A 23,282-nucleotide genomic window follows, 5' to 3' on the forward strand; every position below is an offset into this window, starting at 1 on the left:
CGCTCGGTTCACAAATCCCTTACAGGTCTATAAACACAATGCAGACCTATTCCTCGAACAATAACTACTATTCAATTCATTTAAAAAAAATATTCAATTAAAAGGACACGCGTCCAGATTTATGAAAAGTTTCTTAAAACATATACCTGAAGGGACATTCTTTTAATAAAATATCTTTTTTAATTAATCGATTTTAACATGCCAATACAAAAAAAGACAACAAATATATATATATTACGATACGCGCTTAAAACTCAAATATAAACCATATTTTAGTGCCGGGTTAACCTAACACATCGTAACATTTGTAACATTTGCAGTTTTGTTTTCAATACAATTTACATAATTTTTTTTTTCAATACAATTTACATAATAATATATAGGTTTTATAACCATGAAGAAAGTTTATTGCTTCAAGTAAGATATTTCAAAACAAAAATCGGTTATTCAAGGACATGACATAATTTTGTAGTGGGAATGGAGGTCACAGAGGTCGTGAGAGGTCATCTGAGGAGCCATTCAGCCAATCAGTAGCCGAATCGGGCATCATGTGACTGTCGCAGCCAATGAGAGTGGAGGACGAAGGCTGCACGGCCTCTTCTGATTCTGGACGCCATTGTTTCTGTTACTATCTGTTACTCGCAGTGAAAATCCAGGCTAATCCTTGGTAAGTAGGCTGCAATTTGCATTGTTATTCTGCCATTAGAGTCAGGAGCATCTCCTGCCTCTAATTGGAGTGTTCATCCAACATAGCGAAGGGTATTTTCGCTATATTGGTGTCAGAAGTAATCGAGAACATCTCGCCTGGAAATTCCCTAGTAGGTCCCTGTCCGTTACGTAGTAGAAGGCGAAAGCCTTTGAACTGTCCCTTCAGCCAGGTTTTTTCTGAACAGGATTCCTGTGTAGGATTAGTAAGGATAATTTCTTTAATTTCTAGCCCGGTTTAGACAGCCTGCGGACTGTCGGAAAACGGGAATCACGGCAACTTGCTGATCCCGGTCGGTGCCGCCATTTTACAGAGTTCGCTCCTCAGGGCTGTAGTAGAAGTCAACCCTCACTGGTTCCTTGTCATTCCAATTACGTTCGATTTAACCTTAAGTACCTTCGTTGGACAATTTTCCTTTGATTTAGGCAAATCCTAGAGAACTCCTAGAGAGTCTGGTTACCATTAACTCCGGGAGTGTACACCGCAAGGGCCATTACAGTAACCTCCCCTGGGTGTTTTTAAAAAAAAATTCAGTAAATAAATAAAATAATTCTAATTTCTGATTCATATATTAAATTGTTTTGTTTCAGAGTGCTAGATTTCTACATCACTTTGCAATCTGCAATACAGTATACATCTGGACCAATTTCGGTTTGGAATTTCGTCAAGGGCATCCCTTACTTTTTAACACGTAAGTCTTTTGGTTTGTTTGGTGCGGCAGTTTCTGCCATTGGCACTGATTCAGTGATACACTTACTTGTGTACTCTATTCTATTCATTGTGTTACGCTGTGGTTACCATGGCTGCTAAGTTAGCTCAGGCTTCCAAGCAAAAAGTGAAGATAAATTTCGAGACGATCGACGGGCTCAACGCCTCGATCCCAGGGGTTGGGAAACGGGGGGCTAAGGCAATTGGGCGTTTCCGGAAAAAACACGGAAACATAACGTTAGACAATTTGGAATATGTTCCAAAATTGACTAATCCTAAGTATTTGGCTTTATTTTTGGATTTTTCTCCAAACCCTGATTGGGGGGATGATGTAGTTACGTCCCCGGTAGCTTGGTCACAGGAAGACTCGGATAATCCGGATGATCAGGCGGAGAAAGAAATGCTTTTGGAAGAACAGGCTGAGGCAATGTTTATTATGGCACAAGGCATGGGGATTCAAGGTAACCCTGGCCGTAGTGAGGGGCTTATGGCCAATATACCTGAGGCTAGCATGTCTGAACCAGTCAAAACATCTTCTGCTCAGGTTACGGAACTGGATAGCCAGTGCTCACCCAAGCTTGACAGTTTAAACAAGGGGTCAAGGGAATATTCTCAGGGGTCTGTTCATTTTACGCCTGGGCGTCCTGCGGCCATTCCTAAACATTTCAAGTCTTCCAGTCGGATGCCGACGATGGGTCACTATTCTAGTTATGGTGAGGATACGGATGATGATCAGCACTTTGTGCGTGGGTCAGCTTATGGGTTATGGTCAAACCCCCCGTTAACCCCCACACACTGGCGGGGTGCGGATCCTCGGGGACCGTTACACACCGCCCCTCCTCCCCCTCCCCCTTGGCCGTACCAAGGCTATTATCCCCCGGGTTTGGGATATGGATGGCCTCCACCTGGGGCACCAGTGCCTCCCCCTTCTCCATACATGGCATCTCCCCATTACATTACTCCACCTCCAGTCGTCACGGCTGCGTACACCCCTCCGAATGTGGCTGTCACAGCTGCTTACGCCCCTCAGACCCCAATTGTAACCTCTGCACCCAGTTCCCCTCTCCCATCATCCCCGGTGACTCATCATCATAGGGATGTTCGACTGCCAAAGGCCTTACAATATGACGGCCAAGGTGATTGGCAAAGCTTTCGGGCCAGATTTGAGAGATATGCGGTGGTTAATGGATGGTCTGATGAACACAGTAAAGATCAGCTATGTTGGAACTTGATTGATAAAGCTGGCCAATATTGGGCTATTATTCAGTCCCGTCAACCAGGTCTGACATATAAACAGCTTCTAGATAAATTAGAGCGTAGATTTGGGGAAGATAGTAACAGAAACAATGGCGTCCAGAATCAGAAGAGGCCGTGCAGCCTTCGTCCTCCACTCTCATTGCAATCCTTTTCATCTTCGCCAGTCGGACAATCTTTGTGACCATTACATCTATAGGAACATGGTAGACGAATGTTGTACTTGCAGACAAAAGTCCTACATGAGCTCTCTCTGTAATGCTCTTTTATTTCAGTTGAACCAAGGATTGCAATGAGATCGCCGGGTAGGCAAATGACCTGTTTTAACTGCGGGGATCCATCTCATTTTCGCCGGGATTGCCCAGAAAACAGAATGAGACGTTCTAGGAGTGCATCGCCGTCCGATAGGCGGGTGTCCTTTAAGGATGATACAAATGAGGGTAACAAGTCTCCGGGTAACCGGGCCCGACGGGTGGTTTGTTTAAGTGAAGCCCCACCAAGCATTCTGGTGTCCCACGGGGTTGCAGGGGCTATGGTCGATGTTGTTCCATCGGGAGCAGATCAGGTCAACCAAAGTGTGAAGGAAACTTCACTGAATCAAATAGGGCTGGGCAATAGGGGGGTTGGGGTTGACGCATCTGTACTGAGCCATCATTCTCAGAATTCAGCATTGTTACAGGGTGCGAGTCAAAAATTTTTGCCGGGGGAGGCTTTACCTGTTGAGGGCTACTCTTCTCAAACGCGATCTGAAGTGAACCCTGTAGTGAATGTGAGGCAGCTGAAGTCCGTCTCTATGTGTAAAGTTGCAGTGGAAGTTGGGGGGAAACGGGTTGATGCAGTGGTAGACACTGCTGCTGAGATTACTCTGATTTCTGATCGCCTGTATTACACTTTCCGTAAGAGACCACCAGTCCTAAAAACAATTACACTTATGACGGCAGGCAGGGATATGCCTATTAGGGGCAGGATTGTAGGTCCAGTTTCATTAAGGATTGGGGGGAAATGGTTCAAGGAAAATCTGTATGTCGCCCCTATTGAGGATGACATGTTACTAGGGTTCGATTTTATCTATCGGGAACGAGCTATAGTTAATACTCGCCGGGAGGTGTTGGACTTCGGAAGTTGGGAAGTTCCCCTAAAAATGTGTGGCGGTTTCCACCCTGATAGAGTGGCCAGAGTGACAGTTGGTAAGCGCACGGTAATCCCACCGGCATCGCTAGCCCATGTGCCTTGCTCTGGGGTTGATATGTCTAGTAGTTTCTTTGTTGAACCTCGCCATGGGTTGAGAGTTATGATTCCGCGGACCTTGCATAGTGAGGGGAGTAATCCAGTGCTTGTCGCGGTTAATCTGTCAGACAATTTCCAAGTATTAAAGAAAGGCCAATGGGTGGCAACCGCTAGTGTCCCAGAGTGGCTATCCGAGGAGGGGACTTTGTCCTCAGAGGTTGTCACTAGGGACCAGCCAAATGCCTTTATAGCTAAGGCTTGCCAGGTTATCAAGGGAGGGGAGGGGGTCCCGGAACATATAAGATCACTTATGGAAAAGGAATACGAAGGTCTTACTGTAGAACAAGGGGAGGCAGTGAGGAACCTTATCCTTGAATTTCAGGATGTGTTTGCGCGTGGGGATTTAGATTTGGGAGAGGTTAAGGGGGTAACCCATTCAATTGACACGGGAAGTGCACGGCCAGTAAAGCAAAGGATGCGCAGAACCCCAGTTGGTTTTGCAGACGAGGAAGAAAATCACCTTAACAAAATGTTGGAGGCGGGCGTGATTAGACCGTCTGTTTCGGAGTGGGCTTCCCCTCCAGTCCTTATTAGAAAGAGGGATGGGGGGGTTCGCTGGTGCGTGGACTATAGGGCTTTAAACGCGGTTTCCGCCAAAGATGTGTACCCGTTACCTAGGGTGGACGACTGCCTGGACACTCTGGCAGGTAACGAATGGTTTAGCAAGTTAGATGCTAACAGTGCCTACTGGCAAATTTCAATTCGAGAGGAAGACCGCCACAAAACAGCATTTCTAACGAAGCAGGGTCTGTTTGAGCATGTCCGGATGGGTTTTGGCCTTTGTAACGCCCCAGGGACTTTTGCCCGTGCCATAAACTTAATCCTTAGAGGGTTGAATTGGAAAACAGTTTTGGCGTTCCTCGACGATATTCTGGTGTTGGGGGCTGATTTCAAGTCCCATCTACAGAATTTGCGGGGGGCCTTGAGTCGCTTTAGGGAGTATGGCCTTAAGTTGAAGGCTCGGAAGTGCGAATTCTTTCAGAAACGGGTCGAGTTCCTTGGTAGGTGGGTAGGGAAGGATTCTCTGGAAATGAGTGTGACAGATATCAAAGTGGTGAGGGACTGGCCGGCTCCTAGAAATCTTAAAGAGCTTGAAAGGTTCTTAGGTTTGGCCAACTACCACAGGGTTTTTGTACGTGATTTCGCTAAGCTTGCAGTTCCATTGTATGCCTTGCATAGGGGGGGGGGGGGGGGGGTCTTTCAAATGGGGGGTTGATCAACAAGAGGCCTTTGACGCTCTAAAAAGAGCACTAGTTAGTCCTCCAGTGCTAGCACTACCGGATACCACCTCAGAATTCATATTAGATACGGACGCCAGTAACTTTGCGGTTGGCTGCCAACTGTCGCAAATGCAAGGGGGCGTAGAAAAGGTGATTGCTTACGGTAGTTGCGCTCTTACACACGAACAGCGCCGCTATTGTACCACACGGAAGGAACTGTTAGCTGTGGTGAAGTTCACCAGGCAGTTCCGCCATTATTTGTTAGGTAGGCCTTTCATAGTGCGAACAGATCATAGTAGCCTGGCGTGGCTATTGAGATTTAAAGATCCTCAGGGGCAACTAGCCCGCTGGTTAGAGGAACTAAGCCAGTACACTATGGTAATTAAGCACAGACCGGGCAAACTGCACACAAATGCAGACGCCCTGTCCAGGTTGGGGACAGAGGACCCTTGTCTTAAGTTCAAACTGGGGGTTGATTGTAAGGACCTTCCTTGTTTCCCATGTAAGTACTGTGCGAGAGCCCAAGATATTTGGGGAAATTTCGTTAATCAGGTAGATGACGCAATCCCTTTGGGGGAAGGTAAAGGCCATCGGTTTGCTTTAAGGAAAACAAGAAGGGGGCCCAGAGATGACCAAGATATTTCTTTAATGGTTGGGGGCAGGAGTCTGTTTGAGGAAGAGGGGTTCGATTCTGGCCGTTCTGATGACGGGAACAAGTGGGGTGATCAGGAGGGTAACAGTTTATCAATTAGGACGCTAACAGTAAGTCCCAGCAGTTGTTGGGGATTCCCCATAGAGGACCTAAAGAAGGCTCAACGGGAGGATCCGACCTTGAGTTTTGTTATTAATTTCCTAGAGACAGGGGTAAAGCCCTCACAAGCGGAACTGGCCCTGGGGAGTCCTGGGGAGAAATTCCTATGGCTAAACCGGCAACGGTTAGAGCTGGAGGAGGGGATCCTTTACCTTGCTAATCCCGAGGGGAGTGATAGGGCCCTAATAGTCCCTAATTCCTTGCAGATGGAAGTTCTTAAGTTTTGTCATGATATCCCCACCGCGGGACATCAAGGGAGAGAGAGGACATTGCTCCGCCTGAAGGAGAAGTTCTTTTGGTATAAAATGGGACAGAGTGTTAGGAATTATGTGGAGTCGTGCGGAGTGTGTAACCGGAGTAAAAAAGTCACACGGTTGGGTAAGGGGGAAATGAGGTTGTATCATGCGGGGGCTCCTATGGAGCGGGTACATGTGGATTTCTTGGGGCCTCTTCCAAGGACCACTTTAGGCAATGAGTATGTTTTGGTCATGGTTGATCAGTTCACCAAATGGTGTGAGTTAGTCCCACTGCCCGGCCAGACAGCTGAAATCACAGCTAGGGCTGCAGTTAATGAGTTCTTTTGCCGTTTTGGTTTCCCTTTTGAAATTTTCTCGGATCAGGGCCGCAATTTCGAAAGTGGTTTGTTTAGGGCCATGTGCGATGTTCTCAGTATCCATAAGGCACGCACTACTCCTTACAGACCGTCTGCAAATGGCCAGGTGGAACGGTATAATAGGACGTTAATGGATGCAGTAAGGTGTTATACTGGGTCGGTTCAGAACAAATGGGATGAGTTTCTCCCACAAATCGCATCAGCGATGAGGTCATCTGTCAATAGGGCCACAGGGTTCACACCCAACCGTCTTATGCTTGGGAGGGAAGTTAATACCCCGTTGACTCTAATGTTTCCCCTACCTAAGACAAGCGATAGCACCACAGGGCAAGAGGAGTCCTATCTCACCAACTTGGTGGAAAAAACTAATGAGGCTCATAGGGTCGCGAGGCAGAGTCTTAAGACCTACCAGAAATCTTTAAAGAGGGATTATGACCTCCGGGTGTATGAGCGCAAGTTTGGTTTGGGTGATGTTGTGTATGTTCTGGATACTGCTACCGTGAAAGGTAAGTGCCGTAAACTGATGAATCCTTGGAAGGGACCGGGGGTAATAGTGAGGGTACTGTCAGATTATGTATACAGGGTGAAATTGTCAAATGCAGTGTTTACGGCAAATCACGACCGATTGAAAACTTGTAAAGATAGGGAGCTGCCCGGGTGGGTCAAGAAATTTAAAGAGTCTGGGGGAAAATGGGAGGAACCAGAGGATACCTCTGATGAAGTGTTTTGCTTGTGTCGAAAACCGTGGGCAGGGCGTTTCATGATTATGTGCGACTATTGTGACGCATGGTATCATGGGTCATGCATCAATATATCACCTACGGATGCATTGAAGATTAAGAAGTATCGGTGTGATAGATGTCGCTTGGGGGATAAAGTCGGGGGAACTATCTCACAGTAATTTTGGTTTGTTTTTCAGGTCATGGAGGGCAGCCCTCCTTTCAGGGATCTGGACGCGTTGTCAGATCCGGATATTGAGTTGGAGCCAGGAGATCTGGATAGTCCCCAGAAACGTCCAGCACGTGGGGGTTTCGAGCACTCCCCTAAATCATTGGGTCGAATAGTCCCCAATGTTTCTCCTTCAGGCCAGGTTAATCCGGCCTACTCTCCAAAGGGTCCAGATTTTTCAGAGATAGTCCAATCAAGCCCTGGGTTAGAAGCTACACTGCAGAGGGGGCTCAGATTGAGTCCTAGCTCTTCAGGGTCACGGTCATCGATATCATCAGGTTACCTACTGGGGCGCGATGATTCCTGGGAAACTGTGGTTGCAAAAGGGGATAATGCTGATTCTGAGTCCATGGGTTCCTATCCTAGCACCTGTCAGGGGTACCCTGACCAAACATCGCCCTCGGTAAAACCTGTCCTACAAGTCACCCCGTCAGGGGTAAGGGTCACCCCAGTTGGGCGAGGAATTCACCCACTTCTTAGTAGTATTGAAATAGAACGGGTGGGGAAAAGGCCTCGGACATCCCCAGATTCTGACCCTCGACCAGGTAAATCAGTGAATTGGAATCATTCCGAGGAGCCATGGGGTGGGGCTAAACCAAAGACGTCTGGGGAGGTTATTCAGCTCAGTCACGAGCCATCTAGTGATCGCCCTCAGAGGCAGAGAAATTCATCTGCCCCTAGGGTTTGCCCTGTAGTTGGGTGTGGGGGTATGTGGTCGGATGTGCTGGCCCATGTAAGAAAAGCACATTTTCCGGGGCAGTTTCGGACAGGGGGCACGCACCCTACCATTCTTAGGCAAAGGGCATGTCTTATTCAGTGGCTGGCACAACATGTAAGAGGGGGGGATGGGTCCCTTAGCACTCTTACTATGTTACTGAAAGGACGGATACCGTTCACTGAATATGGATTGGTTGGCAGCCAGGTAGAGGCTTTAAGCAGATTTGCAAGGGCTGTGGGTTGGCCACTGATCTTGCCCCTTTCAATCGATCCCCTAAATTCTGCCGTCATGTTGGCCGACTGGAGGTGTCTAGTGGCGGCAATAAATCTGTTGCCATCATCCATGAGGTTACAGTTCCAGGAGGGGGTCGCACTGAGGAGGAATAGTTCGTCTGATTTAGGGAGTGGGATTTCGGGCCAGGTAACACCTGGACGGAGTGATAGTGTGTTGGGAACAACAGGGACCTCAGGTTTAGGTGCCCAAGGATTAGGTCAACCCAAATCAGGGAGTGGGGGCCGTAGGCGGGAAGGTAGAACGGGTGGTAATGCTGGGGGCATCAATAGGACCCAAAGTTCTGGTGCACAGCAACCATTCCCTGACCCCCGGGGTAGGGATCGCAAAGTTCGAGTTTCGCCAGATCCAGGGGTACATAGGTCGGGTACTGTTCCAAGTACCAGTACACGGCCATTACCGTTGCCTTTTGTAGAGGAGCCGGTGAAAGGGGGTTATCTGGGCCGGGTCGTGGACTCACATTACCACTACGACCGGCTGTGCAGGTTATATGGGGTGTCCACGGGGACCCAGCCCACTGTTTTGGCAGAAGCCATGGGTAGGGCTACCCCAGCTGACCGGGTAGAGGTTCACGGGTCGGTAACCTCTTTCTGTGATCCAGGATTTTTCCCTTCCTTAACCCTGGTTGCAGACCTAATGGACTTTAGGGTTGCCTCCACAGTGGGAGTGCACCCAAAGGTGGTCGTTGAATTTGGAGGGGAAGAAAGATTGACTTTAGAATCCCTTTGGACTTCAGGTTATCTTGCGGGGTATGGGGAGATAGGGCTCGATAGAACCGTATCCCCATCTTATTGGTTGGCCCAGGAGGAGTTGGTAAAGGACCTGTTGTCCCGTGTTCCTGCTAAGGGAGTTATTGTTCTCCACGCCAGGGGCATGGCCCATGACTCTTTTAATGAGGAACCTTGTATGCGGCTGCTAGGTTTGTGCTCTGCCGCTGGGTTAAGTCACCATAGGAGGATCCAACTTCATTGCTGGCAAGGGAGTCGACTTATGGCTATGAGTTGGCTTGACCGATTCCCCAATACTTACTTTAGTATTAATAATGGGGTTCAACACTTTTCACAAGACCAGAGGGCTGGGTTGAAGTGCTTGCCGCCAAGCAGACTTCTGCTGGAGTCTGATGGCCCGGCTTTTTCTCCACCAGGGTTTAGGGCAAATGGCCCACATCTTCTTGGGGTCACAGCAAGGCTGGTGGCCAGGGTTTTGGGGACAACCCCGGAAAGCCTTATTGCACGGACCACTTCAAATGCCGAGGAATTGTTCTTCGGGTCCGAGTGAAACAGCCCATAACTGTTGCTGGGTATCCCAGGATGGGTTGGGAGACTAGAGGTCAATATGGGTATCCCATGACCTTAACTTGTAACTATCTATTCTTTTTCCTCTGGATGTTCCAGAATTAAGGTTGTTTGTTTTGGAGGTCAGTGTGGGTATCCCATGACCTTAAATTAAACTATCTGTTCTTTTTTCTCTGGTTGTCCCAGAATCAATGTTGTTTCTTTTGGAGGTCAATATGGGTTTCCCATGACCTTAACCTTTGTTTGTGGTATTCATGTTTACTCCCTAGTTAGGCTGGGGATAACAAATCTAGGTCAAACTGGGTTTCCCATGACCTTGCCTTCTGAATTTAGGGCATATGTGGTTTGCCATTCTGGAATTTTTAGGAATAGGAAGTTTTTTGGGTACTCTGGGCATCCCAGAGTGGTTGTGGTAAAAGAAGGTTAATATGGGTATCCCATGACCTTTAGTAGGGCGCCCTTTGTTCTCACCCACTTCCAACAGCCCGTATGTCCTCTTATTTTCCACCTTTGGGGACTGGGTTTTTAGAACGGGGGGGAGTGTAGTGGGAATGGAGGTCACAGAGGTCGTGAGAGGTCATCTGAGGAGCCATTCAGCCAATCAGTAGCCGAATCGGGCATCATGTGACTGTCGCAGCCAATGAGAGTGGAGGACGAAGGCTGCACGGCCTCTTCTGATTCTGGACGCCATTGTTTCTGTTACTATCTGTTACTCGCAGTGAAAATCCAGGCTAATCCTTGGTAAGTAGGCTGCAATTTGCATTGTTATTCTGCCATTAGAGTCAGGAGCATCTCCTGCCTCTAATTGGAGTGTTCATCCAACATAGCGAAGGGTATTTTCGCTATAATTTTTTTTATAAAATACAAAATAAAAGATCATCAGGAATTTTATGGTATATATTCAGTGAAAATAAATATCTCTTCTTGGATAAACACAATAAAAAATGTGTCTTTTGCAATATCTATATTGAGAGTTATAGAAACGCTCCTCAAAATATTTTCATAAGTGAAAACATGCCACTTATGTCACATGGTCATTCTAACGAGAATTTAATGTGGCAGTTTGTAGGTTTTATTTTTAAATCAGTCATAAGATAACAGGTTTGTTGCGAATATACGCGATCTGCATTCCTCTTTATGCATGTTTCTTCCTTCCACACAACTTGTTGTTGCTTTCATTATCATAATTGTTCTAATATTTTAAACGTTGATTGTTATACAGTCAATGTATACTGCACATAAGGGGGATCATTTAGCCAGTATTTTTTTGGCATTGTTCTATATTGCATGTTGCTCCTGGTAACTGTACTCATAAAACTTCCTTTGCGCTTGTGTTATGAATTGTAAATGTCGCTTTTTCTTTGACATTTTTTGTTGAAAGTTTAGGTTTTAAATTCCTGTTGCTTTTTTCCATCGCCGCATTCGACCTCTGTATCCTACGTTTCCCTCCGAACAAATGAATGTCTTTGTCAACTTTTGGCTTCAGCAGTAAATTATCAGACATTTTGTCGTCAGTGTCTGATCGTTTAACAAGATCTAGATAAATATCAGCGGAGAAATCATCAAATCTTTCTAGTTTGGGTTTTGAATCAAAAGGCATTACGTCGTTCACCTGGGATATTTGCCGTTTATTCCTCGGAATTCCGTTTGAAACTGAAAAATCAAAGTTCAACATCATGGATTAGTAGGAAATAACTGCAGTCATTGTTGATAGAATTTATGTATATTACGTACTTGTAACAAACACAGTTTAAGTCAACATACGTTTTAGGCCACAAATAACTGAAAAGCTCTTTTTCGGATTGTTTTCTAGAAAGTGTGTTTTGGAGTGTTGGCTGGTAATGCGGGGGCTCGGCTGGGGTAGAGTAATATTGCTTGTTGCACTCCTCAAACTGTTTCATAACCACACACCTATATCCAACATTTAACTTTTAATAGGGAATTTTTCCTGTCCGGTCATGGTTTAAATATTGGTTGGCACAAATATTCCCCGAAATGAGACGACGTGTCTGGCGCAAAACTCAGATCTCTAGCTCAAAGGTCAAAGACACAGCTGGAGGTCAAAAGTTAACAGGGCTTTTTACCTGTCACAATCTATGAAGGGAAATTAATTTTACTTGGGACCAATGTTCCCTTTAATAAGTCGACCTGTTATACGCAACATCTAGACCCCTAGTTGAAAGGCCAATGCCACACTTGCATGTCACAGGTCAATATTGGTTTTATGTCATTAATCTGTTATCTCGTAAGAGATTGTGATATTAATATTCTCCAAATAAAGATGCCATGTCATGTGCGACAGCGAGACCTCTAGCTCAAAGGTCAAGGACCCAAATGGAGGTAAAACGTCAACAAGGACTTTTTCATGTCCGAGCTGTTACTCAACAATAGAAAAGAGGATTTTAATAGCACACGTTTCCATTGATAAGTCAGCGTGTCATGAGCAACAACCACACTCCTCTCAAAGGTAAAGGTCACAGTTAGAGCTCGAAGGTCAGTAGATTTTATTTTCCTGTTCGGTCAATAACTCTCGTCATCTATTTAGGGATTTTAATATAACTTGAAACAATTGTTTCCCGTAGTGAGACAGTGTGTTTTGCGCAATACCATGGTTCACTAACAAAAACTAGGCGAGTAGGTCATGGTTAAGATTATTCAAGATAACTACTGAAATCTGTTTAGACATTAAACTGGTGGTCCAAATTCTTTTTGCTGTAGCTTTAAAAACAAGAGGGCTAATTTGAACGATCTTAGTAGAGGACCACTAGATAATGCTACATACCAAATATCAAAGCCCTAGGTCCTGTGGTTTTGGACAAGAAGATTTTCAAAGTTTTTTCCTATATAAATCTATGTAAACCATGTGACACCCACCAACCGCCCCCACCAGTGCTGCGGGCGCATATATGACTCTAAAGGAATGATTTGACCAAACTTGGTAGAGGACCATTATATGATGCCACATAACAAATATCAAAGCCCTAGCTACTGTGGTTTTGGACAAGAAGATTTTTAAAGTTTTTCCTTTCGGTTGCCACGGCAAGTAGATTTCTGTATGAAATTCATTTCTGTGACTAATTTTAATGAGAATGATGCATTCCTGTAAAGTTTCATCAAACTTGGACTGGTGATTTATGCTGGGGGTGTTGACGAAAGACGGACGACGACGGACGCCAGACAATTACTGACCACAAAAGCTCACCCTTGAAAAAAAACACAAGGAAAATAAGAAGTAATGCAAAGTAAAAGTATTGATGCTAACCTGTTTCTTTATATGTCCAAGATTTTCCTATCACTATAGAGATTACTAAAAGGTATGATACGGTGATCCAGAAATTCATCTTTACCAAAATACTAGCAATTCACAACAAATAATTGCACACAAGACAAATATTAAACTGGTGGTATATTTTAGTTACCGAAAGTGAAGTAACAAGAGTGAGTACGTGAACGGCATTCTTTGAATATATAGTGTTACTCGTCTATTAAATGTTTACCTAAGTTATCACCAATCATATCAAATACAATTTGAATGAAAAGGAAAATGTTACGTGATAAAACCGTATCTGTAATTATTATCTTCAGAAGTAAAGGTAAAATTCACATGCCGTTATAAATATTAAAAATGCATAAACATTAATAATGTTACAATTATTTGATATTGATCTTCAGTTCTTTTTCCTTCTAAACTTTGAACATAATTAGTTGTCCTGGTCCCGTGTTCACAAAACATCTTCAGTCTCGGATGAGTTTGATAATGAAACGTTTTTGGCATTTACATCTAACTGACATGTTTAAAACGAAATTTAAAGTTAATAGCTATTTTCAAGTAGCTATTTATTATTGATTGTAAGTCTCAGTTGGAATTTAAGCTTGAAGTTTTAGACATGTTTATGACATGTCCGCTTGACAAGATAATTTAGCCAGTAGACAAGACAGTATAGGAAACGGACAAAATAACACAGCTTTAAACATGTTAAACAAGTTAATATTGTATGTAATTAAAACATATTGACATGACCGTTTGACAATATGGTCAGTAGAATAGACAGTATAGCAAATGGACAAAACACAAATAGACAAGACAGCATAGCAAATGGACAAAATAACACAACTTTTAACAAGTTAATACTGTATGTAAACATAATGACATGTCCGTTTGACAAGACAATATGGTCAGTAGACAAGACAGTATAGCAAATGGACAAAACACAGCTAGACAAGATAGTATAGCAAACAGACAAATTAACACAGTTTTAAACAAGTTAATACTGTGTGTTAACATAATGATATGTCCTTTTGACAAGATGATAGGTCAGTAGAGAATACAGTACAACAAACTGACAATATATCACAGCTGTAAACAAATTAATACTGTATTTTAACATAATGAAACTATAGCTGATCACATCAGACAGTCCCGTCGTTCCATACCATATCAAATAGGTTGTTAAACAATACCCAAAGCTTTTAAAGCCAAAGTATTTGAACCACTCAAGCCGAAATGTTTAAGATTAACAATTCAACACTACACTAAAACAACATAAATGTCGTGCTGAACGATCTGAAGAGATTCTGACTGAAGGTACTGGGAGACTTTTTACAGCCGCCACACGGCACAAACAACGCTGCTGATAATACAACAACAACAACAACAATAACAATAATAATAAGAAAAGACTCAATCAAACCTAGCCTGTAACATTTTTATTTTTGTCGTATTTGGCGATCTGTGGTTTTCTATGTTTTCTAATTGACCATGAAACTGTAGTCTTGTGTTGCATTTTAAATGAAACTATTATACAACGTAATTATGTATCCCCATGAAATAGGGGAGACATACTTGGTTTTGCTTTTGCCGTCCATCTGTCCGTCCGCCTGTACGTCTGCCCTTCTCTCCGTCCGTCCGCAATAATCTTGCCAAACAAACATTAAAAATGTCCGCCAGAACTAAAAATAGAAAAATCTTGTCAGGCTTTCACAGGTCAAACTGCAAGCTGGATTTCAACGAAACTTCACAAGAGTAACAAGTACGAACCCTAGTTGTGCACTTCGCCAGCACGTTCCGCTTCGCTGCACATAATGGCCGCCAGAGCTAAAAAAGAAAAATCTTGTCCGGCTTTCACAGGTCAAACTGCTAGCTGGATTTCGACAAAACTTCACAGGAGTGATCGGTATCAAGTCTAGTTATGCATATCGGCAGCACGTTCCGCTGCGCTGCACAAAATGGCACCCAGAGCTAAAAAAAAAGAAAACTATTTTCCGGCTTTCACATGTCAAACTGCTGGACAGATTTCGACGAAACTTTAAAGGTGTCATCAGTAACAAGCCTAGTTTTGCGTATTTCCGACACGTTCCGCTTCGCTGCACAAAATGGCAGCCAGAGCTTAAGCTAGCGGGGTGGGGTGAGGAGGGGGGGGGGAGGGGTGGAAATACATATGCTTTTGTGACAAAAACACCTAGTTTTAATTTGTGTCAGGTAAAATGTATAACAACACAAATGCTTTCTCAAAGAACAATTTCAGAAAGTAAATTTAATTATTTTTAGTCAAATGTTGAAAATGCTAGTATGACACTACGATGTGTATTCATGAATTAGTGACAACTAAAAATTGAACTCGAAATAGAAAAAAAACCTCACACTAGGCTGTCGTCATTTACCAGATTCATATTTTCATAATAAAATCATTTTGGTATAGTCTATAACAAAATCCTTTGATATAACAGAACGGAAACAAACTAGACCAAGTTTGAGTCAGGAGGAGAAATGAAATGTGCAGCACCCCTCTGAAACCGAAACTGATTAATTTGATATGCGCCTACTTCTGTACAATGACATATCCAAAGGCGTTATACATAATATTAATAATAATAATGATAATAATAATAATAATAATGACAATAATTTTATTTAAACAAACAGTCCTTCACGTCCATTAGCAACGGCTCTTAAAACTGATTACTTGTCTACTTGGTAACGTTTTCAAGTTTTATAACAAAGCCGGGTTTTTTCTTAAGTTAGTGTTTATAATTATATAAAATCAAAATGAATTCATTTGATGAGGATATTTTACATGCAAATTTATTACCTAAAACTAATTTTTGTGAGAGATACGCCTTTTATCTTTTTAAAAGTAATCATCATTTAAAAAAGGAAAATGTCATTTACCATCATTTGTCGCAATTGAAAACGTTTCATGCTATCATAGCCGATCTTCCTTTTGCGGTTAGTTAATTATATTAGTATTTTACTATCTAATGTATCAAATAACAAAAACGCACCTGAAGAAAAAACTAACGTCCTTAGGATATTAAAGCTGACAAAATCTGATTCAAAAGCGAAATAATATTATTTTCTTATGTGACCTCATGATATAAGATGTTTAAAAACCCTACAGCACTGTATGGATAGAGATGTACATTAATATATATATACAAAAAACATATACATTGTATAAAGCAAGAACAAAAAAGACGAAAATGAATTAAACAAATAAAGGAACTCAAATGGGCGGGAATATAAGTAAACAAAAAGCACTGGAGAGAAAAAAATCGGTGAGCTTAAATCCTTACCCTGAGTCCTAACCTTGTTCAAAAATTACCGGACAGCGTAAATGAACGTATTCCTTGCCAGCCAGATGAAGCCTTAACAAAGGCAATGGTAACAAATGACACAGTAAGCTTTGCATTAGTAACATATAACATTCACATATATCGTCGACGTGGCATAGCATGTGATATCAAAATATGCACCACATTTGCATTCAAATCAAGTAACATGAATAAAAGGCATTTCATTAATGGGAACGCGTTAGCGTAAAACAGATTTTATCGATTTCAGGTTATGTCGCTTGTACAGTGAAATCTTATTTTCATATTGCCCCAGTTGCATTCGCGCTGCAATTATCTGCGACCACTGGTCAGTGTAGGACTGTCTTGGCCTTGTGTTGAGAACTTTTTCGAGACGTCAGCCTTGCAGTTACACACCTGTATGCGACCTTCAGCAGACTGACGGCATGAACCGTTAATGGCCTCGATGATTGTTTCGTACGGTCACCTAAGATAAACACAGATTTCCATCGTAAGTTATCACTGGTCGTGCGACATGTTGTGACTAATTATGACAGCTCGTGCAACTTGACGTGACTTGTTGTGCAAAATGCTACTGGTCTGACAGTGTAGACGCGAACGACAAGAAGAAAGAAGAAGTTGTGCACAATGTCCTGCATAGTCTTGTGGCTACAGGACGACTGAAAAGCTTAAAGATCGATCACGACAACGTTGGACCACTCAAGAACACGGCTGTTGGAAACCTACATGAGACCAGCGAACTTTTTTTTTTCCAAAGCAATAACATTTTCTCTATATTATCTTAGACAGAAACAGTTTCAAAAGAAAGAAAGAAAAATCCCAAACGCTCTAAGGTTCATTCAGATATCGGCAATATTTCAGAAAATATATTTGTTGCAACTCTAGAAATGGATATTATGATGTTCGATAAAAAAATGGGGAAATGTACTTTTCAAGTGAAAATATATGAACAAAGCATTAATTAAAATATAACAAACTGTCAGAAATATTGTTTAATTTCTTTTAAACATTCAGACATATTTTATGTTCGTAATTCATTTCCCATTTGCTTGCATAGAAAGAAGAAGGATAGTTTAATGAAATGTTTCAATTGATCGAAAAAAAATGCAAGATTAATGTAAAATACGCATGCTCTTTGAAAACATTGATATGGTTGCAACCGAGAATTCTATTAAAACTTAGTAATTAATAGGAAATCGCAACATCTATAAATTCATTTTTATGTAACTATATATATCAAAATTAATGCTGGGGCTTTTGCTTCAAGGCGATTGATGTTTTATATCATGTGTAAACAATGGGGAAAACCCTATAATGAGGAAAGTAAATACAAAGAACCCATTATATTATTAGCTAGACGAACCTAAAATAACAAGTAATGATAATTCACAGAAGAACTTGCATCGAAAAATGTCATTTTAGGCACGTAAACAGCATTACAGTGACGTTTTATGATTAAATCGCAACAACAACATTAAGAAATTTAGCTGATTTAAAATTTTACATTTAGTATTAACAAAACGCGATAACTGTGGCCTTTATTTACTAATACCGGATCAACCCATAACAATGAAATAGGGAATCAGGTGGAAACATTACATGACAAATAGCTTATATCGCAAAACCGATGTAAATAACGGCGTGGTTAACACGTATGATTTGTAAGCTTACGGTGCTGGTTTGAATACGGGACGAGTTACTTTTTAAAAAATTTTAACATGTTTTTACCTGGAGAAGAATGCAGTTAAAACTATTTGTAACTTGATTTTCTTGTGCACTTATACTTAGTACATATTAATATTTTTCAGGGGATCTCATATTAGAATCGATATTAAATCTATTAACATTGCAAAATGAATAGAGAAAACTCTTGCAAGAATGAAAGCAAAAATAAATACAAAAGATGATATAAAAAAAGACCTGCAAAAATAGAATTAGTAAAATCATTTTTAAAAAGAAGGACTCGAACCTACACATACAAACATAAAAAGAAAAGAAATCAACACACTATCCACTTGACTACAAATCTGTTATGGAATGACGCATCGTGTCTAGAGTAAAGAATACTACAATATACAAATGAACACCACTTATCGGAAAATACACCTGCTTTACCTGTTTTTGGATTTTTCCAAGTACCTTAAAATAAAATTATCGCGATCCATTAATAAGACCGATAATCGTTGAAGGTTTTTTGTAAGACAATAAAGCGTTAAAATATCTATCCAATACGATGTTCCGTTAGCCAGCGTCTGCTTCCTGTGAACGCAAAACTCGAAAGTATCACCATGGCGAAGCGCGACGGTACGATGGTGATAACACGGCAGTATGGTGGCGAAGCGCGACATAAGTGCGACAGTACGATGGTGACAGTCCGTCGTACTGTCGCACTTCGCCATCGCACAGTCACGCTTCACCATTGTAGTGTCACCATCGTACTGTCGCTCTTCGCCATCGCACCTTTGCGCTTCACCATCGCACTGTTAATTATCCCTCAAATAAACAATGTAAAATAGACCATAGACCAATTTTTTGTTGTACATTTCAAAAAATATTAAGGTATATTATTTGATCATTGGACAAAGTTGACAATACTATACAATACCGAGTTTAATTAAAGTCGGTCCTTAAATAAACAGAGAAAAGATGATAAAGCGCGGCAGTACGATAGCGAAGCGCGACAGTATACGATAGTGAAACTACGATGGTGAAACATGACAGTTCGATGGTGAAGCGCGACAGTACGATGGTGACACTACAATGGTGAAGCGCGACAGTGCGATGGAAAAGCGCGACAGTACGATGGCGAAGCGCGACAGCACGATGGTGACACTACGATGGTGAAGCGTGACAGTGAGATGGCGAAGCGCGACACTACGACGGTGAAGCGCGACACTATCCCTGTTAGCATGCTACCTGTCCCTTTTCGATTGCTACGCCCGAATAAGCGCGTTGTAGGTGTTGCGGTGGCGCAAAACCAAAGTGACAGAAAAACGAGAATTGTGGACGAACGATAAGGTCCAGCGATCTGGGATCGGCGTCATTCGATGTAAAATTATAAAAGTCTCTGTAAGTAAATCATTTTCGGACGGTTTTCGGTTGCACCAAGTTATAGGGTATGCCTCTTTAAGAATAGATTTAAAAAAAATGCAGTTATTTTGATTACGAAAACCTCTTGGACACTTTTGTTTCATTTGTCACAATTGTATTTTGAAGTTCATGTAGTGCTACGGAAATTGTCTAAGAGATTATTAGTATAATCATAGCAAGCCTCCACCTGGTCTAAATGAACCAATGGTTACTCCAATGTAAACAAACAACCCACAGCTAATACGTTCGTTAAATGAGGGGACTTTCTGAACCAATCATGTCTAGAGCGTATGTATATTTCTTTTATCCGTCCCCTTCTAGAGTACGCTGACGTTGTCTGGGACAACTGCTCGAACGATCTAAGCAAGGAAGTTGAGTCCGTCCAAAAATGAAGCAGCCAGGATCGTTGCCGGGGCAACTAAATTATGTAATCTGCAAAAACTTATCCACGACCTCGGTTGGGAAACTCTTGAATCTAGACGAAAAAAAAACATAGACTCATCCTCCTTTTCAAAATGAATAATAATCTTTGTCCTGATTATCTCTGTAACCTTCTGCCACCAAGCCAACAGCCCCAATACAACCTAAGGCATACCAATGACATAACACCTCTCCGCCCTCGCACAACTCTATACTTTAGTTCCTTTCTTCCAAGAACTATCCAGGAATGGAACTCATTATCTGAAGACGTCCGCACAAGCACGACAATAGAAGCATTTAAGGCATTTCGCAACCGTACCTCACGGCGAACCCCCAAATACTACAACTTTGGTACCCGTCTTGGTCAAATCCTCCACGCTCGCCTGCGACTGGGATGCAGTTCTTTAAATCATGACTTGTACAGAAGGTCGATTGTAGAGTGACCGTTGTACACCTGTGGATCGGTCGAAACTGTTAGCCATTATTTACTTACTTGCAGTAACTATATACAATTACGCCAACAGTTTCTTTGAGATATCCCAAGCCCGCGGACCCTTAATAACCTCTTATTCGGGAACGAACACATATTACTTAACGAAAACACCCTTCTCTTTGTCAAAGTACAAAAATTCATCTTATCAACAAAGCGCTTTGATAGGTAATTTTAATCAGACGACCTGCCCAGTGACCATCGCTTGTAACCGTGTGCTGAATTTACTGTGTCCATGTTTGCTTTTTTATCCGTGCACTCTTGTTTTTTTGTTGTTTTTTTTCAAAATTCTTAATGCCTACCTACCGAAAAAAAACTCACTATTTGCTACCTAATAATAGGCATATATTGTCGTAGTATTTCATCTTTTCCAAATCCCACCATCGAAAGTTTCTCTTTCGTACTTCGTCTGCATATTTTACACGACCATGTTGCTAACGCATCTTTGTACTAGTGTAAATATTTCTTAATGGAGAAGAATTCATATAAGTTTTTGTAAACTTGTTTTCTAATCCATTCATGTACAAATTCATGTATATTGTTATATGTGCAGAATTCTAAATAAATACTGTTTAAACCAAATGAGGGGACTGCATTTTCAAATAAAGATAAAAATAATTGTTGGGTTTTACGTCACCTCGACACAATCATACACCATATGGCGACCTTCCAGCTTTTTATTATGGAAAAAGACCCCAGGGGTTCCTCCAGGCATGTCATTACGCGTGGGCATCTCGGTAGAACCATCGCCCTTCCGTATGCCAGCTGAATGGCATCCTCACATGAAGAATTCTTCACCCCAGAGAGGCTCGAAGAACCACATCGTTGTAGGCAAGTTATTTGAATTCCTCTACTTTAAACACTCGGTCACGGAAGCCCCTGACTATACTTTAAAGGCAATAACTCTGCAGTTACTGAAGACGTCTTGGCGAAAGTTCACCTACGATATATTGTGATATATATTTGTAACGAGTTTCATTAAGATCCATAAATGGGTTACATTCTTTCTTTGAAAATTTTGAAATTTAAAACAATTTAAGGCTAATAACTCAGATACTGAAGAGCTCCTGACGACAGATATGCATTTACCACTATCTAATATATGTGTTGAATTTTATGAAGATATATCGATGGATTACTTTGTTATGTGCAAATTTATGAATTGCGAAACAATCAAAGGACAGTAACTCTGAAACTACTGCCTAAGAAATTTATATGTGCACCACCGACATAGTTATCTACATTTGTGTGAAGTTTCATGAAGATCCGTCAACATGTTACTTAGACACTCTCGAACTTCCTACTTTTTACTTAGTCAAATTTGAACTAAATCAAGGGCAGGATAGTACATGTGAGAGAAAGCTAATATAATATGAGGTTTAGTGCAAATGTGAGCGAAAGTTATGAGCTAATATGTAATAATATGAGGTTTGGTGCAAAGCGTTTTCAGTTTCGGACGGATGCACTCACGAATAGATGGACGGAAGATAAGCCGGACGGACAACGCATTATACGCAAGAACTTAAAATTGAGACTCATACATTACATTACATTGTAAGTTATGTATCCGAAATAAAAGAGGACCTTACTTAAGTATTATTCTAGTCTTTGTCACATCCGCAGCTATGACATTGGTCAAATGTAACCAGTCAAAGACCGGAGCTTTTATTTAAATATATAACGTGGCTATCAAAACGATATACCTCTGGGTCCTGTGTCTCGAGTTCTACGTAGGTCAAACTTGAGGGTAAGGTGTGTTACAAGTTAAAGCATAGCAAAAGTTCCTTCTAGGGCATATCTATATACATATAAAATGATCATCTTGTAAAATTTTGGTTGCAATTTCTGTTTTATACTGCCAAAAAATTTCAAGTAAGTATTTACGCTTGTTATTTAATATAAATTGTTAAATCCAACAACAAATTAAATCTGTTACCACTTTCAGTAGAGTAAATATGGCAATAAGACATTGACCCGGTTAATCATTTACGTTTCGATGCGTGAATTTGTTGCGCATAATTAGAGGGTCGCAATGGGGTTTGTTTTCATATATTAACTATGCATTTCAAGGTAACGATAATATGTAGTTGTTTACATTTAAATTTGTTGATATATGTCTATCTGGTCGACTGAATGTATGTTATATTCTTCAAGAATTGAGGAAATAACATCCTCGGGTTTAGTAATATGTAATCCACGGAACGCGTTCAGTCAGAGAGTCGCCTCAATTAGGAAAGAATAGTCTAACGTCAGAGGTTATTTCTAAGGTCACGGAGTTTTATTGGCCAGCTTGTAATGACAACAGCTTTCGGTATCAGTAGCTCAGTCAAGTGTGACTTATTGAACTATAATATTCCTTCTTAAGAGAAGGAATAATAAGATTATTCCTTCAACAGTGATACAAAACAAACGTGTTAATCCTTTTTTATATAAAAGTTGTGGGCAACAAACCTCGCTAGTATTCCTTTTCGTTGACTAAAGATACAGAACAGTGTAAAAAATACTTCGCCACTAAAGGACCCATTGCTCACGATATGTTAAACACAAAAATGTGAAGATATAAAATACATACCTTACGAACCATGTAAAATGCACTCAATACATTTATGGAAGACAAGGCCACAAGGCGGAAATTATGCAAAAACACCACTAAGAGCACTGGTAAAGGCCAGAAGAACAATAGTACAGCAGTACAGTTCCAGCGGGCTTTAAGGAATTACTATCGATGACTGTTCAACCGAAGTCAAAGTTGAACGCGTGCGGCTCAAAACTGTAGGGTCATAATATTTGAAACATTTACTTTTTAGTCCTTTTTAGACTTATGAGTTATAAATCTTTGA

General features: G+C 41.6%; 2 protein-coding genes across 2 annotated transcripts; one reads left to right on the forward strand and one right to left on the reverse strand.

The window, feature by feature from the left end:
- Positions 1-472: 472 nt before the first annotated feature.
- On the forward strand, positions 473-10,679 carry LOC123546333 (uncharacterized). Its single transcript, XM_053527088.1, has 3 exons — positions 473-667; positions 1,297-1,397; positions 7,519-10,679. Exon 3 carries the CDS (start codon positions 7,522-7,524, stop codon positions 9,832-9,834), a length of 2,313 nt encoding a protein of 770 aa, XP_053383063.1. The 5' UTR covers positions 473-667; positions 1,297-1,397; positions 7,519-7,521; the 3' UTR covers positions 9,835-10,679.
- A 481-nt stretch (positions 10,680-11,160) lies between these two features.
- LOC123540462 (uncharacterized) lies at positions 11,161-13,375 on the reverse strand. Its single transcript, XM_045325538.2, has 2 exons — positions 13,114-13,375; positions 11,161-11,504 (listed from the first exon to the last, which is right to left on the reverse strand). Exons 1-2 carry the CDS (start codon positions 13,190-13,192, stop codon positions 11,161-11,163), a joined length of 423 nt encoding a protein of 140 aa, XP_045181473.2. The 5' UTR covers positions 13,193-13,375.
- Positions 13,376-23,282: the final 9,907 nt, after the last annotated feature.

Source organism: Mercenaria mercenaria, chromosome 16 (genome assembly GCF_021730395.1).
Source record: "Mercenaria mercenaria strain notata chromosome 16, MADL_Memer_1, whole genome shotgun sequence".
In the NCBI taxonomy this organism is placed as follows: Eukaryota; Metazoa; Mollusca; class Bivalvia; order Venerida; family Veneridae; genus Mercenaria; species Mercenaria mercenaria.